The sequence below is a fragment of the Oncorhynchus masou genome, chromosome 28, assembly GCF_036934945.1.
Source record: "Oncorhynchus masou masou isolate Uvic2021 chromosome 28, UVic_Omas_1.1, whole genome shotgun sequence".
Classification (NCBI taxonomy): Eukaryota; Metazoa; Chordata; class Actinopteri; order Salmoniformes; family Salmonidae; genus Oncorhynchus; species Oncorhynchus masou.
In genome coordinates, this window is record NC_088239.1 from 22,359,824 (window position 1) to 22,381,480 (window position 21,657).

At 42.5% G+C, this 21,657-nt stretch overlaps 1 protein-coding gene and 1 pseudogene across 3 annotated transcripts in view; one reads left to right on the top strand and one right to left on the bottom strand.

Annotated features, from left to right (window-relative positions):
* vopp1b (VOPP1 WW domain binding protein b) overlaps positions 1 to 21,657 on the bottom strand; it is a 95,919-nt gene that overhangs the window by 21,025 nt on the left and 53,237 nt on the right. For all 3 annotated transcript variants that reach the window (XR_010452028.1, XM_064941595.1, XM_064941594.1), the window contains one exon: positions 5,971 to 6,048. Coding sequence is in view for 2 of the 3 variants with exons in the window: in XM_064941595.1 (XP_064797667.1) it covers positions 5,971 to 6,048 (78 nt within the window). In the remaining variant the exon portion in view is untranslated. The remainder of the gene's footprint in view (positions 1 to 5,970; positions 6,049 to 21,657) is intronic.
* LOC135518462 (natterin-3-like) lies at positions 2,674 to 4,634 on the top strand (annotated as a pseudogene).

Genomic DNA, 21,657 nt, shown 5'->3' on the forward strand with positions numbered 1-21,657 from the left:
AACTATGCTGCACTTTTTATCTCTGGGACCCTCAGGATAACAAATCAGAGCAAGATTACTGAATGTAAGTACATTATTTACCTTCAGATGTGAATGTATCAAACCAGATGCCGTGATAATTTTGTTGTTTCACTGTAATAGCTACTGCAAATTGAACAGTGCAGTTCGATCAACAAGAATTTAAGCTTTCTGCCCCAGACATGTTTATGTCCCGGGAAATGTTCTTGTTACTTACAATGTCATGCTAATCACATTAACCCACGTTAGCTCAACCGTCCCAGTACAGGGACACCGATCACATAGAGATTAAGCACCTTTTTAATCATTAATTTATTTAGGCTAGCCATAAGAAAGTGGTTGAAATTGAATACTTATTGACTCAAGACATTTCAGCCTAAAATGTATTAATTGTATGTAGGCCAGTGACACAAAATCTCAATTGAATCCATTTTAAATTCAGGCTGTAACACAACAACAAAACATCTATGGTTATGAATACTTTCTGAAGGCAAACATTGTTTCTAAATATTGGAGTGAAACAAGCTTATATTTTGGGTTGTGATGGGGTACGACAGTTGAACTAAGCTCGTAAGGGATTTATAAGTCACATTTAATTAATTCAGTGTACATTTAATTAATTCAGTGTACATTTAATTAATTCAGAAGTCCAAAAAATGGATAAAGCACCTGCAGATTGCCCCTTTAAACGCACTACTGCACTATATGTGTCAATAAAACCATGTGTTTCTTAATCGTGCTTACAGTTATTCTGAATGGAAATCATGTCTCAGCACAACAAGCGTGCTCTATACGAGCCACAATCAGTGGTTTGCTGTGATTTCATTTGAAGGAAGGGAATCTGAAGCATCAGCATAATCAGGAAGTATATACTGCATGTACTTCCTGGAAGCAATAGAATCACACTGTGCTGAGCTTTCACAATACACCGGATTGAACCAAATCCACTCAGTTTGTTCTGTATTGATTACCTTTAGAGTTCTAGTTGTAGCAAGTCATGTCCCAATGAGCACAGCAAAACTCACAGCTTAGGCCAAATTGTTTAATTTTTCACATTGAAGCACAAACAAGTACCCCCAACCCAAGAGATTCATCAAAATATGAATACTATAAGATCTTACAAAGAGCCATCTACAGAAATAACAATCTATATATGTCTGTGAAAGGATCTTTTCCACTGATGTCACAGTGCACATGTCTTTTGATGCAAGCATGTTGTTAAATTAGGGGGCCATTACACCTAGTTTGCTTGGAGCTTAAATTAGGTTCGTTTGGACAGGTGTGAACACTTTATCCACACTCAGGTGTGCACCAAACATGCACCGTGGTTCACGCTAAAAAAGGTTGGTGGTGCAGTTCACTGCAGGTGAAAACGCAGTCTGGACCAAACTAAGGAAAAGAACCAAAGGTGCACAGTATTATTGGTCGTTTGACTGAGTATTTCATGAAATGCAGCACACAGTACCATAACTTGATATCTGATGCAGATAAGGGTCTCCCCTATTCTCTGCACGTAGCAGTTAATACAGCTGCTATTGCTATAGTAATATGAAGATTGGGACACAAGTAATGCTCGCCTCCGGATCAAAGATGGATTTAACGTGAGCATTTTCGTCCAATAAATAAATGACTCGCATTAAATGTACATGGTATTCTTTAGGTATTTAATTTGTTTGACATTTGGCAACGTTATGAACTCACTGGAAAATAGATTGAACAACAAAAACAATGATGTGTGTGGGTGTATGAGGACTGATATATCTGACAAAGTTCTGGCTCACTTCATGATGTAATAAAGCATTTTGAAAGGAGCATTATGGCTGCGTTTCGACAGACAGCCCAATTCGGATCTTTTTTTTCTCACTAATTGGTCTTTTGACCAATCAGATCAGTGTATGAAGACGTGAAAGCACACAACTGATACATGTTCTGTCTCACTTCCTCAGTTGATTGAAATGCAATCTGGGATTCAAACAATAACCAACCACTTTTTTGGTAAACAGCTTTCTGTAGAAATGCAACGACTCTAATAGGCTTTGGTTGCAAGGAATGACCATCCTTGATAAAAAAATATATATATACTTTTAACCACCATGTTTTGAAGCTATGCAATGTTTGTTTAAAATTATATTGGGGTTTTGGAGTAAGACTGTTAAACTTAAGCATTTCTAAGTTATATTCTTCAAGCATAAATGGATATAAACCATTCATTTCAAATGAATAAAATTGATTTACTCATCTCAGATTAACCTTATGAGTATGACAGGAACAGTGTGCACTGTTATGCTACAGATGTACATTTAAGCTGGGTGTTATGTCAGTTCAACAGTTCTTTATCATCGTAAATAATACAACAAGGAAACTCTGGAATTAAATTCAGATAACAAAATAATCCTGGCTGGACTCGAGTGCCTTCATTGGAGCTGGAGTTTTTTTCCAACCTAAAGAGAGTCAACCCCATCTTGACAAGAAGCTGAGAGGAGCGAAGACTTCATTTGTAAAAGGCGAGTAATGCAGAGTGCTGTTCAAGAGGAAGTTCTTTCCATCTAAACATGTCTATTTTACGTGACAAAAATATTTTTCAAACTTCCATCAATATGGATTGATGTCAGGTCTAAATCCTTGCGAGCATTCTCTGCATCATCTATCTTTCAGATGATACTGACAGCGTTTGCAGCCTGTGCCTTTCTGCTGTAATGTTCTCTGGGTATGGAACACCCAGAGCTGATGTACAAGCAGCTTTTACACCATGTTACTCAGAGCATTGTGACCACAGTGGACGGTGAGGGATGTGTTCTGTCTATTTATGGTGCATTTGGCTGTGCATAGCTCCTCATTTTGTATTGTTTGTTTTGAATAATGGCTTTCAACTTTCAATTGATAACTACCAAAGTGATTGCTAATACTAGGGTTGCAAAGGAAGGGTATATTACTGGAATATATATATATATTTTTTAATCTCCCCAATTTCATGGCATCCAATTAGTAGTTATAGTCTTGTCTCATCGCTGCAGCTCCCGTACGGACTTGGGAGAGGCGAAGGTCAAGAGCCATGCATCCCCCAAAACACAACCCAACCAAGCCGCACTGCTTCTTGACACAATACATGTTACCAAATGTGTCAGCTAGAGATGATGTGCAGGAGCTAGCAGAGATTTGTAGTTTTCCATGATGTTTACTTTGATGCTAATTAGAATGTTCAAATCTGAGAGTAAATAGAGCCGAATATCTCAGAGAGATGTAAATGGTTATCAAAACGTCAAGCCAGGGTAAGACTACACAAAACACAGCCCATATTTTATGTGTTTCTAAAATCCCTAATGGGGAAAAAAATATTGTGATTGTAACCATTTCCCTGTTTGGCTGCTAGGTTTTATGGGTATTATGAGACCTCCACAGTGGGGCTCTATGGGTAAATAAGTGTGATGTTTCCTTAGCTTTAAAAAGGGGAAATCTGTGATTGATACATCCATTTTTGTACTTTTAAATTAACGATATACAGTACCAGTCAAATGTTTGGACACATCTACTCATTCAAGAGTTTCTATTTTTACTATTTTCTACATTGTAGAATAATAGTGAATACATCAAAACTATGAAATAACACATATGGACTCATGTAGTAACCAAAAAAGTGTTAAACAAATCAAAACATTTTATATAAGTAGCCTTGATGGCAGCTTTGCACACTCTTGGCATGTTAATTGAAATGCATTCCAGGTGACTACCTCATGAAGCTGGTTGAGAGAATGCCAAGAGTGTGCAAAGCTGTCATCAAGGCAAAGGGTGGGTACTTTGAAGAATCTCAAATATATTTTGATTTGCTTAACACTTTTTTAGTTACTAAAGTTTGATCTGCTAGTTAACGAGCAGAACCTTGAGCTTTTGCAATGAAGAGCATTCTCAGGGTCTATTCCAAAAAACTCAATCACACCCCGTGCCAAGTACAACATCTATCTATTCTGCAAATAATCATTATGGAATAGGAGCCGTTTCCAGAAAAATATTCTTTCTTCCTTTGAATGACAAAGAGTTAAAATACAAAAGGGACTTTGATTTGCTAACACTGAAAAAGGAGAGATACACACAGAGAATCTTCGACGTAGAGTACCATGTCGATCAACTGGCCACATTCTCCCAAACACCTGTGGCGCTGGGAGAGTACAGTGCCACCAACAACAACTGCCACTCAGTGAAGCAGACGGTGCGGCACGAGGAAAGGACAGAGAGACAGAGCACCTGGCAGACCAGCGTCTCCTCCCCCCTGACCACACCCACCTCCATAAAAGGAGGGATACCAATAATCTCTGCTACAGCTAATGTCGCTGTCACATCTGAGAAAACCCACACCAACGTCAACTCTGTGACTGAAACTGTCAGCCACTCAATGAGTGGAGGTGGCTGTCCCAGCCAACCATCACTGTACGGTGAATATGGCAGGAAAAAAGTACAAGATTGAAATCCCATTCACCGCACACCTGGCTAAAGAGTACACTGACGGCACTGTCCATACCACCACAGTGACGGGCGTCTACCGAGGTCTACAGGTGGGGGAGATTGACGCAGTGGCGGAACGCTGTCAGCCTAACCCCAATCCCCAGCCCTATGCTGCCTAGGTAGCAGGCAGTTGATACGTCCACTGTAATAGCAGGGCATATGCAGAGAAGCCTGTGTCTATCAACAATGTGTGTGACAATCTTTGTGTTTTGATCTACCAACTGACAGACAGGAATTTGTGGAGTGGTTGAAAAACGAGTTCTAAAGACTTCAACCTAAGTGTAATGTAAACGTCCGACTTCAACTGTACTTATGAATGCTAGTGAGACATCCCTGACAGTGTACTGTCATTAGTGACATTTGTCAGGAGTGAAGTGTAACAAGTAACCCCTGTTCACTTTCCTCATCATCCTCTCACTGTTTGAGAATGACATTCAGCTTGCCACTGACTTAATATAGTCTGCTTGCCTTGACACTATCAGAATAAGCACCCATTTTATCCACAGATCCACAGACAAGGTCAGGTGTCCATTACATTGAGAGGGGGAGCGAGGACATTACCCTCCACGTGGGCCTTGAGAACCTTGCAATTGAGTTGATACCAGCCGTGACCCACAAGCTCCGTGAAAGGTAACCAGGCAGTCGCTGATCAAAACCCTTCAGCCAAGGCTGCTAGAGCACCATGAAACCATGGTTTTGTTTACATGGTGAGTAGCGGTTCCATGTTCTGTTTTTGCAGTTGGATTGCGAAAGCAAAGCAGTGATGCCACATGGCTCAACTGGAAAAACAAAGGCTGATGAAGGAGAGAATAAGTGACCCTACACTCTTGTAACTCAAGAGGTTGTTATGGCTAATTGCACCACTAACATGCATTAATCATTGAAAAGAGAGGCCTATTTCATGCTTAATTGCATGTCCCACAATAGGCGTATAAGACAATGCCTGACAGGATCGTGCCCAGTGTGCTGCATTTCTCTTTCAAGGTCCCTAACGGTTTCATGATGTCCTTGTCCTCAGCACGCCATTGTTTCGGGTCACAAGCTCTTCGCCTCAACACATCAGCTTCCCATTGACTCGAGAGCTTAACTACAACATACTCAATGCTCAGTACTGACCAGCCTATACCACTCCACACAGACACAGTTCATCTAAGCCTTACTACAAGGTTCCTGTTCTTCATTACCAGCCAAGGGCCACTTCACAAAACACCTTGTTTAGAGAGGTCACAGGGGCGATGGTCGCAGGGAATTATCTGTATGCAAACACCGCAGTCATCTCTGGAGTGGGGTATTGATTTGGCTGCCTGACCCCTGAACCCTTGAGTTGGGGCACTGAATACCAATAGAGACAGATGTAGCCTTGGGACTCTCATGGAGGGAAGGAGGGGAATTAGAGGGGGAGGGCAGAGTAAATGTCGATCCATTGGAAAGGACAGTCTGGTAGGTAGGACTCACCAGAAGTACCATAGCCGCTGGATGGAGAGGGCTCGGACGCAGCAGCGCGTGCCACAGCAGTCCTCGTACGAGCGGCATCTGAAATGAGACACAAAGCAGCCTTGGCGAAACACATTTCTTCTAGTCACATATAGAAACAGAGTGGAATGTGTCATGTACAGTAAACCCAAACCATATATTTCTTTTCATTTCCATTCCATCTCTATTTTTGACCAGGCAGCTTCAGTGTTGAATCTTGAAATAACAGCACACCTTACAAGACATGGTTCTAAATACAGTTCATGTATTGCATTAATAAGTGGCCACATAAAAACAACTTCGATTTCAACAAGCCTCCAGGAGCCTCCAGTATATAATTGTTAGATGCAGTTAACAGACGCGTCAGTATCTTAACTCCATGGGCCGTTGTCCATTTCTCCACACAGCGACGAGTCACGCAGCGAGGCCAGCAGCAGTCATCTTCCTCTCTCCTGATGCTACACTCCACCCAATTAGCCCGTGCTGACCGAGGCCAGTGTTTTACAATGTCCTGGCTGTCTGGGGAGCGAGCTGGTGACAGTACTGCAGCCAGCGACTATGCCACAGTGTCCCCTAGCTGATTGACAACAAAGGAGATGAGAGAGGTCACGGGTGTGAAGGCTCAGAGAGCTCAGCACGGGGACATATTTCACCATCGATTCAACAAGAGGCGTAGAGACAGCAGAGAGCCTGGTGAGTCTGGTACCTCGGGCGTAATGTGGAGACAGATTCATTCTTTGAAAATAGCATAATAGTTTCAGAATGGCTTCTTGAGCGTAGCAGTATTTAATCTGATTCTGCTTTATTGTAATGAAAAGTTAAGGAATAGGTTAGAGATTTGGTGGTTTAAATTGTTTGGTTATTTTTAGAATGTGCCCACTTATGTCATAATGTCAGAAGTATACGAGCAAAAGATTGCGATCCAATTGTGATCAGATCTGTAGCTGTGAGCACTTCTGGACAAGGACATGAATGTGTCAATGTTGTGAAGGCGAATTGGTCCCTAAATGTGACCGCTTTTCAGACATGTCTATTTCAAAAACTAGGAAGAGATACTTTTGAACACCTTGTGGCCGCAAAGCATTGTTGTCCAAATGATTTGTAATCGAATCTAAAAGCGTAGTTTCAATACCAGGCATAGATACGGCCTTTTGGAGCTCCCGAGTGGCGCAGCGCCTAAGGCACTGCATCTCAGTGCTAGAGGCGTCACTACAGACCCTGGTTCGATCCCGGGCTGTATCACAACCGGTCGTGATAGGGAGTCCCATATGGTGGAGCACAATTGGCCCAGTGTCGTCTGGGTTTTTGGCCGGGGGTAGGCCATCATTGTAAATAAGAATTTGTTCTAAACTGACTTGCCTAGTCAAATGAATAAATATATACACATATATATAAAACAAAATAATGCAGAGAGGCCTGTAATCTCTCTGCAGTACTGGAGCATGACCGCCCTTGATGTCTGACAATACCATACGTTCCATAAATAAAGTACAATTTTTCAAAACAGCTTTTGAACCTCTGAAGATACCAAAAACGTACTCATTACTATCTTCTATCAAATTATACATTCGGATGCCCTCTGATGCTACCTGGCTGAAAGTAGGTGATTGGAGCTGCCAATACTGCATGTTTGAATTATTCAGTGTTCCTCAATGAAGTGATGCCCCCATAGATTTGGGGTGTGATTCTGTTCCAGCCCTGATGCAGTAGCCAGCTGCAAGCCTTCCAAACTCTACAAATGAGTCATGGCACCAAGCAGAACTATATCAATACAGCTCTAAAGACTCCCTTTTCATCCCTGCCGTACACTCAGTGATGAATGCCTTTGTTCTTTATGTTTTCATCACGTCGCCTTTTCACTCACTCCATTCCGAGACCAGAGACTCCTTATCTGACCTTTTCCGTTTCTATAACAAAGTCGAGTATCTCTTCGAAAAGACAGAATACTTTTTCGAGTTTATTCTCTCTCTGCGGCTCAACATTTGTCTGACCAGTCTTATCAGTTAACTTCCTCACCCTTGACTCAAAGTGTTTGTGTAATATAACTTTCTAAGTTCTAATTTCCAAAGTAGGCCATATGGAACATATCAACTATGGATATCTGAGTCAGACTGCAGCACATACTTCACAAAGTCCCATAGGAGCGACCAAGGAATACATGTTTTATTGATCATGTTTCTCACAGGTTTGATGTCCAGGCTAAAATGTATACAATTGAAGAATCTAAATTCCTATAGAAACATCAAATTAATTGAAATTGTGGCTGGCATGACTTATAACCTACCTCAGTCACAAAAGGAGAATAATTTCACTGTACTGTTTACACCCTGTATCCTGTGCACTAAACTTCGATTTGACATACAGTTGAGGTCGGAAGTTTACATACACTTAGGTTGGAGTCATTAAAACTTGTTTTTCAACCACTCCACAAATTTCTTGTTAACCAACCACAGTTTTGGCAAGTTGGTTAGGCCATCTACTTTGTGCAGGACAAGTAATTTTTCCAACAATTGTTTAGACAGATTATTTCACTTATAATTCACTGTATCACAAGTCCAGTGGGTCAGACGTTTACATACACTAAGTTGACTATGCCTTCAAACCGCTTGGAAAATTTCAGAAAATTATGTCATGGCTTTAGAAGCTTCTGATAGGCTTATTGACATCATTTGAGTCAATTGGAGGTGTACCTGTGGATGTATTTCAAGGCCTACCTTCAAACTCAGTGCCTTGACATCATGGAAAAATCAAAAGAACTCAGCCAAGACCTCAGAAAAATAATTGCAGACCTCCACTAGTCTGGTTCATCATTGAGAGCAATTTCCAAATGCCCGAAGGTACCACATTCATCTGTACAAACAATAGTACGCAAGTATAAACACCATGGGACCACACAGCCATCATACCGCTCAGGAAGAAGAAGCGTTCTGTCTCCTAGAGATGAACGTACATTGGAGCAAATCTATCCCAGAACGACAGAAAAGGACCTTGCGAAGATGCTGGAGGAAACAGGTACAAAAGTATTTATATCCACATAACCTGATAGGCCGCTCAGCAAGGAAGAAACCATTGCTCCAAAACCGGCATAAAAAAGCCAGACTACGGTTTGCCACTGCACATGGGGACAAACATCGTACTTTTTGGAGAAATGTCCTCTGGTCTGATGAAACAAAAATAGAACTGCTTGGCATAATGACCATCGTTATATTTGGAGGAAAAAGGGGGAGGCCAAGGTATTGGAGTGGCCATCACTGACCTCAATCCTATAGAAATTTGTGGGAAGAACTGAAAAATCATGTGCGAGCAAGGAGGCTTACAAACCTGACTCAGTTACACCAGCTCTGTCAGGAGGAATGGGACAAAATTCACCCAACTTACTGTGGGAAGCTTGTGGAAGGCTACCCAAAACGTTTGACCCAAGTTAAACAATTTAAAGGCAATGCTACCAAATACTAATCGAGTCTATGTAACCTTCTGATCCACTAGAAAAATGATGAAAGAAATAAAAGCTGAAATAAATCATTCTCTCAACTATTATTCTGACATTTCACATTCTTAAAATAAAGTGGTGATCCTAACTGACCTAACACAGGGGATTTTTAGTAGGACTAAATGTCAGGATTTGTAAAAAACTAAGTTTAAATATATTTGGCTAAGGTGTATGTAAACTTCTGACTTCAACTGTAAGTGCATCAAGGACAACATCCCCACAGTGACCTACGTACATATCCCAACCAGAAGCCATGGACAATATATGCACCAAGGTAAAGGCTAGAGCTGCTGCTTTCAAGGAGCTGGACACTAATCCGGATGCTTATAAGAAATCCTTCTATGGCCTCCGACGAACCATTGTACAGGAAAAGCTTAAAAACAGTACTAAGAACGAATCCTAGCCCACCGGCTCTGATGCTCGTAAGATATGGCAGGGCTTGCAAACTATCATGGCTTACAAAGGGAAACCCAGCCGCGAGATGCCCAGTGACGCATCACCGCTTAGTATGGTAACTGCTTGGCATCTGACCGTAAGGCGCTACAGAGGGTAGTGCATACTGCCAAGTACAGGGGGGCAAAAAAGTATTTAGTCAGCCACCAATTGTGCAAGTTCTCCCACTTAAAAATATGAAAGAGGCCTGTAATTTTCATCACAGGTACACTTCAACTATGACAGACAAAATGAGAAGAAAAAAATCCATAAAATGATTTTTAATGACTTTATTTGCAAATTATGGCTGCCCTATCTGCATTTACCCTCATTTTATTTGCACTGCTGCTACTCTTTATTATCTATTGCCTAGTCACTTTCACCTCTACCTACATGTACATATTACCTCCACTACCTTGTACATCCTGCACATTGACCCAGTACCGGTACTCCTTGTATATGGTCTTGTTATAGTTATATTGTGTTACCCTTTCCTTTTTGCAAATGTTTCTTATTTATAAATCTGCATTGTTGGGAATGGGCTTGTAAGTAAGCATTTCATAGTAAAGTCTACACCTGTTGTATTCGGTGCATGTGGCAAATAACATTTTATTTGATTCAACATAACACGAGAGATAATGACGGTCGGCCTCTTGGCAGTTCAGACAAATTGTTTCATACATCCTTCTCTAGCAGTCAGATGAAAACATCAACGGATTCTCTAATACTGTCACCATGCTCACAAAAAGCAGCCAAAACCAAGGGGTGAGTTTATTCCCAATGACAGGCTCTGTATCCTCACACAGCAACCTCTGTTGTTTACAAAGCATCTGTCAGCGCTCCTGTGGGTAACAGGGCATCTGGTTCACATTAATAACTGACCTCCTGAGTCCCTTTAGCTTTCACTGCCTTTAGAAGAGGGGGGGGGGCACGCTGTCTTGTCACATTTGCACAAACTTCTCTGCTCTTGTCAGTTACCCCTCTCTGGTCCTGTCACCATCATCGCCTCTCTGGGACTTTCAACCCAGTCACCCTTCTGTTATCTCCGTCACCCCTCTGCCCCAGTCGCTACGTCACCGCTCTTCTGATGTCACCCCCATCACCCATCTACATCAGTGGCTTCCAAACCTTTCCTCTGAGACGTTTCACAATTTGGTTGTAGCCCTAAACCAGCTCACGTGATTAAAGTAGTCAAAGGGCTTGATAATTACTTGACAAGTTGAATCAGGTGTGAGAGCTCTGAAATACATGGAACGGCTGGGGGTCCCCGGCTTGAAAACTCCTGACCTAATCCTCAAAGAGGTAGGCCCAGATAGTTGGTACGCTATGTAAAGCAGACCAGGGGGAAAAACACAGGATGTGGTGCCTTTGTAATGAATAAGCTTGTGGCGGTCATGACATTTTGTCAACCGGTGATGGTCAAGCAAATAACTGCTGGTCTCACAGTAATTGACCATTAATGAACATAAACACATTTAGCATAGCCTAGAAGCCACTGACGCAGACCATCGACATTTTAAAAAGTTTAATAAATCCATTTAATATAGCCTACATCATCACAATAAATCCATTACTTATCTTTGACACGTCTAAAGAAACATGATATGAAGAAAATGTAGTCTATTTCAGAAGAACATAATAGCGTACTCAGACATTATGTTAGGCCCTGATCTGAATATGCCATATGGCTATGGGATACACTAGTTCATTTAGCAGACAAGATTTGCTTTGAATTCTGTGGCATTATTTTATATTATGAAGAATAAAATTGAACATAGCTGAATAAAATTGAAAGTATATTTTCTACAAAAGATTTCAAAGGGAGGGCGCACATGGGCTATTTTGTGTTGAGCGGTTAGCAAAGAAACAGGTCCTCCTATATGCTTAATTTAGTTATTGTATTATTAGTTATTTATGCAACTTTAGATATGATACAAACATTGGCTATGTTTTGATTTGTAATACATTCTAAGGCTGCATGATGCGACTCTAATGATGACTTGAAAAATGTTGCATGAAAGGCATGAGCTCTGCTTTTTTGTGCAGGCCATACACACTTCATCAGTCTCTCACTCACAATTTAACAAGCACTTGATAATATTCTCACCAGGCCTCTAATTTCCCGGTGGCATCCCCCTTGAGTGGCCGTTTTGCCCTTGGGCTGACTATAATCATTATAATTCCCTTCTTCCGGCTGACGATCGCCGTGCTCCGAAACACCTACCTATCACTCACATGGATCTCTCAGATATCTCAATTCTTATTAGCCATTGCCTGTCAAGTGATTGGGTCCTTCTCACAGGCATCTCAGCTCCGAAATAGGCTACAAGTGAAGACAGACACATCGGAGATGCAACTGCGCGTGTCCTTATCAAATTCTGAGGTGCATATTGAAGATGTTAGAACTGTCCACATTTACTTTTTGTCAGCCAACAAGATAAGTAGGCCAAAAGCACTAGCCTAAGTCAATCTACTATCCCCCATTGTACAAAAGTTGACCTACTCTATTGGTCAACTTGTCCTGTGCGAGAAATAAGTATTCCATACATACTTTGGGACAGTTGTGGGATGCAATAGATCCCAAATGAATACAACCACTCACATAAAAAAACATTTTGAAAAGCAATGAGGCTGATGCAACAGATCAGATCATTAAGCTTAAAATGTTGATTGACTATTAGGCTATTTCTTCAAATTATAAGCGCAGCAAAGCACACACGCAGCGATGCACACACAGCAGTAGGCTATTAGAGCAATTGTTCCAAAATGAAATCAATTAACGGGAAACCACTGTTCTCAAAAGTGAACGCAAATGTGATTATGTATGTAATGCTTTATTATAAAAAGGTGCATTTGTTTAGGGAAAAATATCTTCCCCAAACTTGAAACTCAAGCGCCACCTATGTTTGCCACTTAGGCTCTACACTGGCTGTAAAGCGGATTAATGTGCTTAAGTTATTTGTCCACTTTAGTTGTGATACAATCCATAAGCCTAAGGGCTAGGCTACATGAGGTATGCGACTATGATTTGAAAAAGTCCAAAAATGCATGGGCTCTTTCTTGCCTTGCTGCACACGCTGGAAATCATTCACAAGTGATATTGTCACCCATCAGATTATTCTTAATTTAATTTTGTCTTTAAATATAATAAATAATATACTGTGTGTGTGAAATGAGTTTTGATTTAGAATGGACCATTATCTTGCACCTGTTTTGGAACAGGGGCAACAACAACAAAAAAGTAATCTATGCACTTAAATAGCGAATGGAGGACACTTTTCCTGTGGTTCATTTTCATGCCAGCCAGCTAGGCTATACTCCTGTTGTAAAGCGAAGCAATGTGCTTAACATTAGGAAAGTTGAGATGTTAGAGCCGATTTGGACATATTTGTATAAAAGACCGAACATATGGAGCTCCATGTACATTTGTGTAAATATATTAAATATTAATGTAAATGATGAAATATTAGGTACGTACCTTTATGATTTATATTTACCTGATTGAGATATATTCATTTGTTGTGAGTGTAACTCAGTTTTTGCCCCCCCCCCTTGCCTATTCATTGTATTGTGGTAAGTGTGTTAGGATAAAGGCAGGAAGTTCGGCCTTCGGGAGAGGGAGTCCTTGCTAGATGCGGGAGCGGTATAGTTTTTTGACCATACAGACAGGTCATAATATGTATTTTCCATATCAAGTATTCTATGCTTTAAGTTGATTGGAGAATCATTTATTTGTTAGATATAAGAAGAATAAACATTTTTGTTGCACTACATCCCTGGATGTCATTGAATGTTTGGTCGTTTGGAAACCTTGAGTGTGGACTGTATGAGTACCAAACAACCCCGCTTCAGGCTTGGGCAGTGGCTATAGTAAAGAAGAAAGGAAGCCACTACAATCAAGTAAAAAAACTCTGTGAAGGATTACTATCGGAAGGAAATCTCCGGTTCGGACACATGCTGGATATTGTTGTATTTGTAATTGCATTCGGATGGTAAGGACAGCTCGCTTGGAAAGATTTGAACTCCTAGAAATCGCCAGCCGTGAGTAACCACTGCGAATGAATGAGCTGCCCTGTTCAATGCGATCGTTTGATCATGCATATTATGGAAGCGCAAATGGGCTTTTAATTGGAATGTTTGATAAACTTGGGAATGGAATTCAAAACACAGCGTTGTGAAAACAATTAAGAAGTTTAAGTTTGGGAAACACTGAGATCCTAAGCACAATGTAGCCTAATCTTATGTCTAATATTTGGCCTAACGTGGAAATGCAATGCAACGAATGCAATCTAAGGATCTAAAGATACTGCAAGTAAAACAAAGTATTCTAAGACTGCTTCCTCAGTGTCCTCCGCACGCCTAAAAACTGAGGCAGAACGAGCAGCACTACTAGCTCGCCAAGCATCATTACAGGACAAGCATGCATTGGAACTGGAGAAAGCTCAACTGAATGTTAGGATGGAAAAAATGGCACTGGAAACGGACATAGCAGCATATAATGCCAAACTGAAGATTCTCAATCCCATGCTGTGGCAGCCCATTTTCTAAGCCAAGAAGATGGAATGAACTCTTATTTTGAGAACCAGGAACCCGAGGTCTATAAGGAACCTGAACCATCACCTGTTGAATTTGCTGCATTAGGTGCAGTTCCAAAGACCCCACTACAAAGAGTTTTACAACAACCGACCACAAAGCCATCAAAACCTATTCAGAAAACAGTCATAAACCACCCCCTTCAGCAGCCAACATCAAGGTCTAGCAATCAACACAGAATCAACACTGCGGGTATCAGCCATAATACCAGCCATGATAACCTCTCTACTGTCATGCAAAGGCCGAATGAAATTGCTTACCTCCTTGTACTACAGCACAAACAGGCCACGCTCCCTGTTAGGGAGATACCTATGTTTGACGGTGATCCTCTAAACTTTAGGCCATTTATGCATGCATTTGAGCATGGTATAGAAGATAAGACAAGCAGTCACCAGGATAGGTTCTATTACCTGGAACAGTACACCTCTGGTCAGCCCAAGGATCTGGTCCGTAGTTGTCTGCATATGGAAGCCAGAAGAGGCTATGCAGAGGCTAAGAGGTTGTTAAAGGAACACTTTGGCAATGAAATCAAAGTCACCACTGCTTACATGGAAAAAGCTTGGAACTGGATAAACATCAAACCGGATGATGGAAAGGGACTGGGTGGCTATGCACTCTATCTTAGAGGTTGCTGTAACGCTATGCAAGACCTACAGAACATGGAAGAGCTTAATCTTCCCTCCAACATAAAGTTGATCATGTCAAAACTTCCCTACAAACTAAGGGAAAAATGGAGGTCTACGGCATGTGATATTTTAGAGAGAAGCCACCTGAGGGCCCAGTTCAGTGACCTTGTGACGTTCATGGAAAAACAGGCCAAAATACTGCAGGATCTGTTGTACGGAGATATCCAAGATACCCTGACCGACAAAAGTTTTTTTTAAAACCAAAACAGAAGCTGACTTTAAACAGCAGTTCAAATCCAAGAGTAGGGGAAGCAGCTTTGCCACTGCAGTAGATGTAGTGGCAGATTGTGACTCCGAAAAATCTCTAAAAGAACAAACATTCAAAGTCAAGAAACCAGGCACCTACCCTTCTGATGCTCCCAGTATCTCATATGTATTTTGCGCTGGTGAGCATTTCCTGGTCGACTGCCAACAGGTGAAGGCACAGCCACACGACACTTAAGCAAAGAATGTAAAAGAAGGATGACCTGTCAGAAATGTCAAAGAAAGCACCCCACTATCCTGCACATTAAAGAAAGAGAGAGATTTAGATCTCTGAAGGCAGATACGAGGGGTGAAGATACCGGGGCCGGTACAGATTGTGCACTTGCGTTTGTGCCAGTTCAAGTAAAGATGACAAATGGAAGCAAGTCTATGTTAACCTATGCATTTCTCGATTATGGTAGCTCAGCAACATTTTATACGGAGAGACTCATGAGGCAGTTGCAAGCTAAAGGCAATGAGACTGAAATTCTGCTACGCACAATAGGGCAGGAGAGTCCTACCAAGAGCTTTGAGATATCTGGATTAGAGATTGGCAATGTGGAAGGTGACACATTTCTTGCATTACCAAAGGTCTACACCCAAAATAAGATCCCAGTGACAAGAGAAAATATTCCCACTCAGAAAGATCTCAAAAGGTGGCCATACCTGAAAGAGGTTCAGTTGAAGGAAATTGACGCCGACGTCGAACTCCTGATTGGCGTAAATGCTCCAAAGGCAATGGAACCCTGGAAAATCATAAATAGTCAAGGCAACGGACCGTATGCAGTGAAAACCCTCTTTGGATGGGTGATAAACGGTCCTCTTAACAATTGTACCATGGCAGAAGAATCTGGGCATCCTACGGTGATGGCCAATCGTATCTCAATGGCCGACCTGGGGGTTCTTCTTGTAAATCAGTACAACCATGACTTCCCTGAGAGAGGGTATGAAGAGAAAAGTGAGATGTCAGCTGAGGATCGTAGGTTTATGGAGATCGTGTCAAGCTCCATAGCCCTCAAAGACCATCACTACTACTTACCGTTGCCCTTCCGCAAAAAAGATGTAGTCCTGCCAAACAATCGTGACATGGCAAAGCAGCGGGCTCTAAATATTATCAGGAAGTTCAAGAAGGACAAAGGTTACGCTGCAGAGTACAAAGGCTTCATGGAAGAGATGATAACAAAAGGTTACACCGAGAAGGTACCATAAGAACAGCTCCTCAGAGAAAGGCAAGGTATGGTACATACCACACCATGGCGTTCACCATAAGTGCAAAGGAATGATACGAGTAGTGTTTGACTGTTCATCATCCTATAAAGGTACATCTCTTAACAGTGAACTCCTTCAAGGCCCTGACCTGGCAAACACGCTTATAGGAGTCTTGCTAAGATTTTGGCAAGAGCACATTGCCATGATGGCAGACATCGAAGGAATGTTCCATCAAGTACGTGTCCATGAAGATTACTTAGACTTCCTGCGATTCCTATGGTGGCCGGACGGTGATACTAACAAAAGATTGGAGGAGTACAGAATGAAGGTTCATCTTTTCGGTGCTATATCCTCTCCAAGTTGTGCAAACTTTGCACTGCGAAAGACTGCAGAAGACAACTGTGAGAGGTACAATGAAGAGGTGATTCAAACAGTCAAGTCCAACTTCTATGTTGATGACTGCCTCAAGTCAGTGGCCACAGAAGAACAAGCCATAGCCCTCACAAAAAACTTCAGGGTTGTGTGCTCTCAGGGTGGGTTCAAATTGACCAAGTGGGTCAGCAACAGCCGCACTGTGCTGGCTTCTATCCCTGATGAACACATAGCCAAGGAGATAAAAGAACTGGACCTGGACAGAGAAAAGCTGCCTGTTGAAAGAGCACTTGGAATCCAATGGAACATTGAAAGTGATGCATTTACCTTCCGAGTCACTGTCAAGAACAGACCCCTTACAAGAAGAGGTATTCTCGCAACTGTCAGCTCTATTTATGATCCATTAGGTTTCCTCGCCCCACTTGTATTAAAGGCAAAGCAAATTCTTCAAGTGCTCTGCAAGCTAAAGTGTGGATGGGACGAAGTCATCCCTGAAGAACACTCTATTTCATGGCAGAGATGGCTCTCAGAGCTGGACCAGCTCTCCAGATTCCAGATAAACAGGTGTATGATGCCTGAGAACTTTGGTCAAGTCAAGATGGCACAGCTGCATCACTTCGGTGATGCAAGTGAACAAGGTTATGGCACGGCAAGCTACCTTAGGTTCACAAACAGTATGGAAAAGATTCACATTGCATTCATACTGGGGAAATCAAGGGTGACTCCACTCAAGCAGATGACAATCCCCAGACTGGAACTTGCTGCAGCAACATTGGCAGTGCGATTGGACAGGATGTTAAGGTTGGAGCTCCAGATTGAACATGAGGAGTCAACTTTTTGGACGGACAGCCAGTCTGTGCTAAAATACATCCGCAATGACACCAAGAGATTCCATACCTTTGTGGCTAATTTTTTTATTTTTTATTTCACCTTTATTTAACCAGGTAGGCTAGTTGAGAACAAGTTCTCATTTGCAACTGCGACCTGGCCAAGATAAAGCTTAGCAGTGTGAACAGACAACACAGAGTTACACATGGAGTAAACAATTAACAAGTCAATAACACAGTACAAAAAAGGGGAGTCTATATACATTGTGTGCAAAAGGCATGAGGAGGTAGGCGAATAATTACAATTTTGCAGATTAGCACTGGAGTGATAAATGATCAGATGGTCATGTACAGGTAGAGATACTGGTGTGCAAAAGAGCAGAAAAGTAAATAAATAAAAACAGTGTGGGGATGAGGTAGGTGAAAATGGGTGGGTTATTTACCAATAGACTATGTACAGCTGCAGCGATCGGTTAGCTGCTCAGATAGCACATGTTTGAAGTTGGTGAGGGAGATAAAAGTCTCCAACTTCAGGGATTTTTGCAATTCGTTCCAGTCACAGGCAGCAGAGTACTGGAACGAAAGGCGGCCAAATGAGGTGTTGGCTTTAGGGATGATCAGTGAGATACACCTGCTGGAGCGCGTGCTACGGATGGGTGTTGCCATCGTGACCAGTGAACTGAGATAAGGCGGAGCTTTACCTAGCATGGATTTGTAGATGACCTGGAGCCAGTGGGTCTGGCGACGAATATGTAGCGAGGGCCAGCCGACTAGAGCATACAAGTCGCAGTGGTGGGTGGTATAAGGTGCTTTAGTGACAAAACGGATGGCACTGTGATAAACTGCATCCAGTTTGCTGAGTAGAGTGTTGGAGGCAATTTTGTAGATGACATCGCCGAGTCGAGGATCGGTAGGATAGTCAGTTTTACTAGGGTAAGTTTGGCGGCGTGAGTGAAGGAGGCTTTGTTGCGGAATAGAAAGCCGACTCTTGATTTGATTTTCGATTGGAGATGTTTGATATGAGTCTGGAAGGAGAGTTTACAGTCTAGCCAGACACCTAGGTACTTATAGGTGTCCACATATTCAAGGTCGGAACCATCCAGGGTGGTGATGCTCGTCGGGCATGCGGGTGCAGGCAACGATCGGTTGAAATGCATGCATTTGGTTTTACTAGCGTTTAACCTCTTGAAACTCCCCATCCCGGATCCGGGATTGTGACTAAGCCTCAGGCTCATTAGCATAACGCAACGTTAACGATTTCTGAAAATCGCAAATAAAATTAAAATAATGTGTTTGCTCTCAAGCTTAGCCTTTTCTTAACAACACTGTCATCTCAGATTTTCAAAATATGCTTTTGAACCATAGAAATTGACTAATTTGTGTAAGAGTATGCAAAGCTAGCATAGCATTTTGTGTAGCATGTAGCACGCAACATTTTCACAAAAGCCAGATAACCAAATAAATAAAATCATTTACCTTTGAAGAGCTTCTGATGTTTTCAATGAGGAGACTCCCAGCCACATACCAAATGCGCAGTGTTTCCTGAAAGCGTCTGTGTGTAGGAGAAATCGTTCCGTTTTCTACATTGCGCCTGGCTACCGAAACGAACCGAAAATGCAGTCACCTACAACGTGAAACTTTTTCCGGATTAACTACATAATATCGACCGAAACATGGCAAACGTTGTTTGGAATCAATCCTCAAGGTGTTTTTTCACATATCTCTTCATTGACATGCAGTTCATGGAAGCTTGCTTCTCTCTCTGTGCCCCATGGAAAAATACTGGCAGGTGACTTTTGCGCACCAATTTCGGCGCAGGACACCGGGCGGACACGTGGTAAATGTGGTCTCTTATGGTCAATCTTCCAACGATCTGCCTACAAATACGTCACAATGCTGCAGACACCTTGGGGAAACGACAGAAAGGGCAGACTCATTCCTCTTGCGTTCACAGCCATATAAGGAGATCATGAAAGACAGAGCCTCAAAAATCCTTGTCATTTCCTGGATGCCAAGTCATCTTGGTTTTGCCTGAAGCTCACGTTAAAGGGCACGCACAGAGAAGATATTTGTATTTCTGGACACGTCAGAGTGTTTTCTTTCGAACAGTAGCAATTATATGCATAGTCGAGCATCTTTTTGTGACAAAATATCTTGTTTAAAACGGGAACGTTTTTCTTCCAAAAATGAAATAGCGCCACCATAAGTGTAAGAGGTTAAGAGCAGTTGGAGGCCACGGAAGGAGTGTTGTATGGCATTGAAGCTCGTTTGGAGGTTAGATAGCACAGTGTCCAAGGACGGGCCGGAAGTATATAGAATATTGTCGTCTGCGTAGAGGTGGATCAGGGAATCGCCCGCAGCAAGAGCAACATCATTGATATATACAGAGAAAAGAGTCGGCCCGAGAATTGAACCCTGTGGCACCCCCATAGAGACTGCCAGAGGACCGGACAGCATGCCCTCCGATTTGACACACTGAACTCTGTCTGCAAAGTAATTGGTGAACCAGGCAAGGCAGTCATCCGAAAAACCGAGGCTACTGAGTCTGCCGATAAGAATATGGTGATTGACAGAGTCGAAAGCCTTGGCAAGGTCGATGAAGACGGCTGCACAGTACTGTCTTTTATCGATGTCGGTTATGATATTGTTTAGTACCTTGAGTGTGGCTGAGATGCACCCGTGACCGGCTCGGAAACCAGATTGCACAGCGGAGAAGGTACGGTGGGATTCGAGATGGTCAGTGACCTGTTTGTTGACTTGGCTTTCGAAGACCTTAGATAGGCAGGGCAGGATGGATATAGGTCTGTAACAGTTTGGGTCCAGGGTGTCTCCCCCGTTGAAGAGGGGGATGACTGCAGCAGCTTTCCAATCCTTGGGGATCTCAGACGATATGACAGAGGTTGAACAGGCTGGTAATAGGGGTTGCGACAATGGCGGCGGATAGTTTCAGAAATAGAGGGTCCAGTTTGTCAAGCCCAGCTGATTTGTATGGGTCCAGGTTTTGCAGCTCTTTCAGAACATCTGCTATCTGGATTTGGGTAAAGGAGAACCTGGAAGGACTTGGGCGAGAAGCTGCGGTGGGGGCGGAGCTGTTGGCCGATGTTGGAGTAGCCAGGCGGAAGGCATGGCCAGCCGTTGAGAAATGCTTGTTGAAGTTTTCGATAATCATGGATTTATCGGTGGTGACCGTGTTATCTAGCCTCAATGCAGTGGGCAGCTGGGAGGTGGTGCTCTTGTTCTCCATGGACTTCACAGTGTACCAGAACTTTTTGGAGTTGGAGCTACAGGATGCAAACTTCTGCCTGAAGAAGCTGGCCTTAGCTTTCCTGACTGACTGCGTGTATTGGTTCCTGACTTCCCTGAACAGTTGCATATCGCGGGGACTATTCGATGCTATTGCAGTCTGCCACAGGATGTTTTTGTGCTGGTCGAGGGCAGTCAGGTCTGGAGTGAACCAAGGGCTGTATCTGTTCTTGGTTCTGCATTTTTTGAACGGAGCATGCTTATCTAAAATGGTGAGGAAGTTACTTTTAAAGAATGACCAGGCATCCTCAACTGACGGGATGAGGTCAATGTCCTTCCAGGATACCCGGGCCAGGTCGATTAGGAAGGCCTGCTCACAGAAGTGTTTTAGGGAGCATTTGACAGTGATGAGGGTGGTTGTTTGACTGCGGCTCCGTAGCGGATACAGGCAATGAGGCAGTGAACGCTGAGATCCTGGTTGAAGACAGCGGAGGTGTATCTGGAGGGCCAGTTGGTCAGGATGACGTCTATGAGGGTGCCCTTGTTTACAGAGTTAGGGTTGTACCTGGTGGGT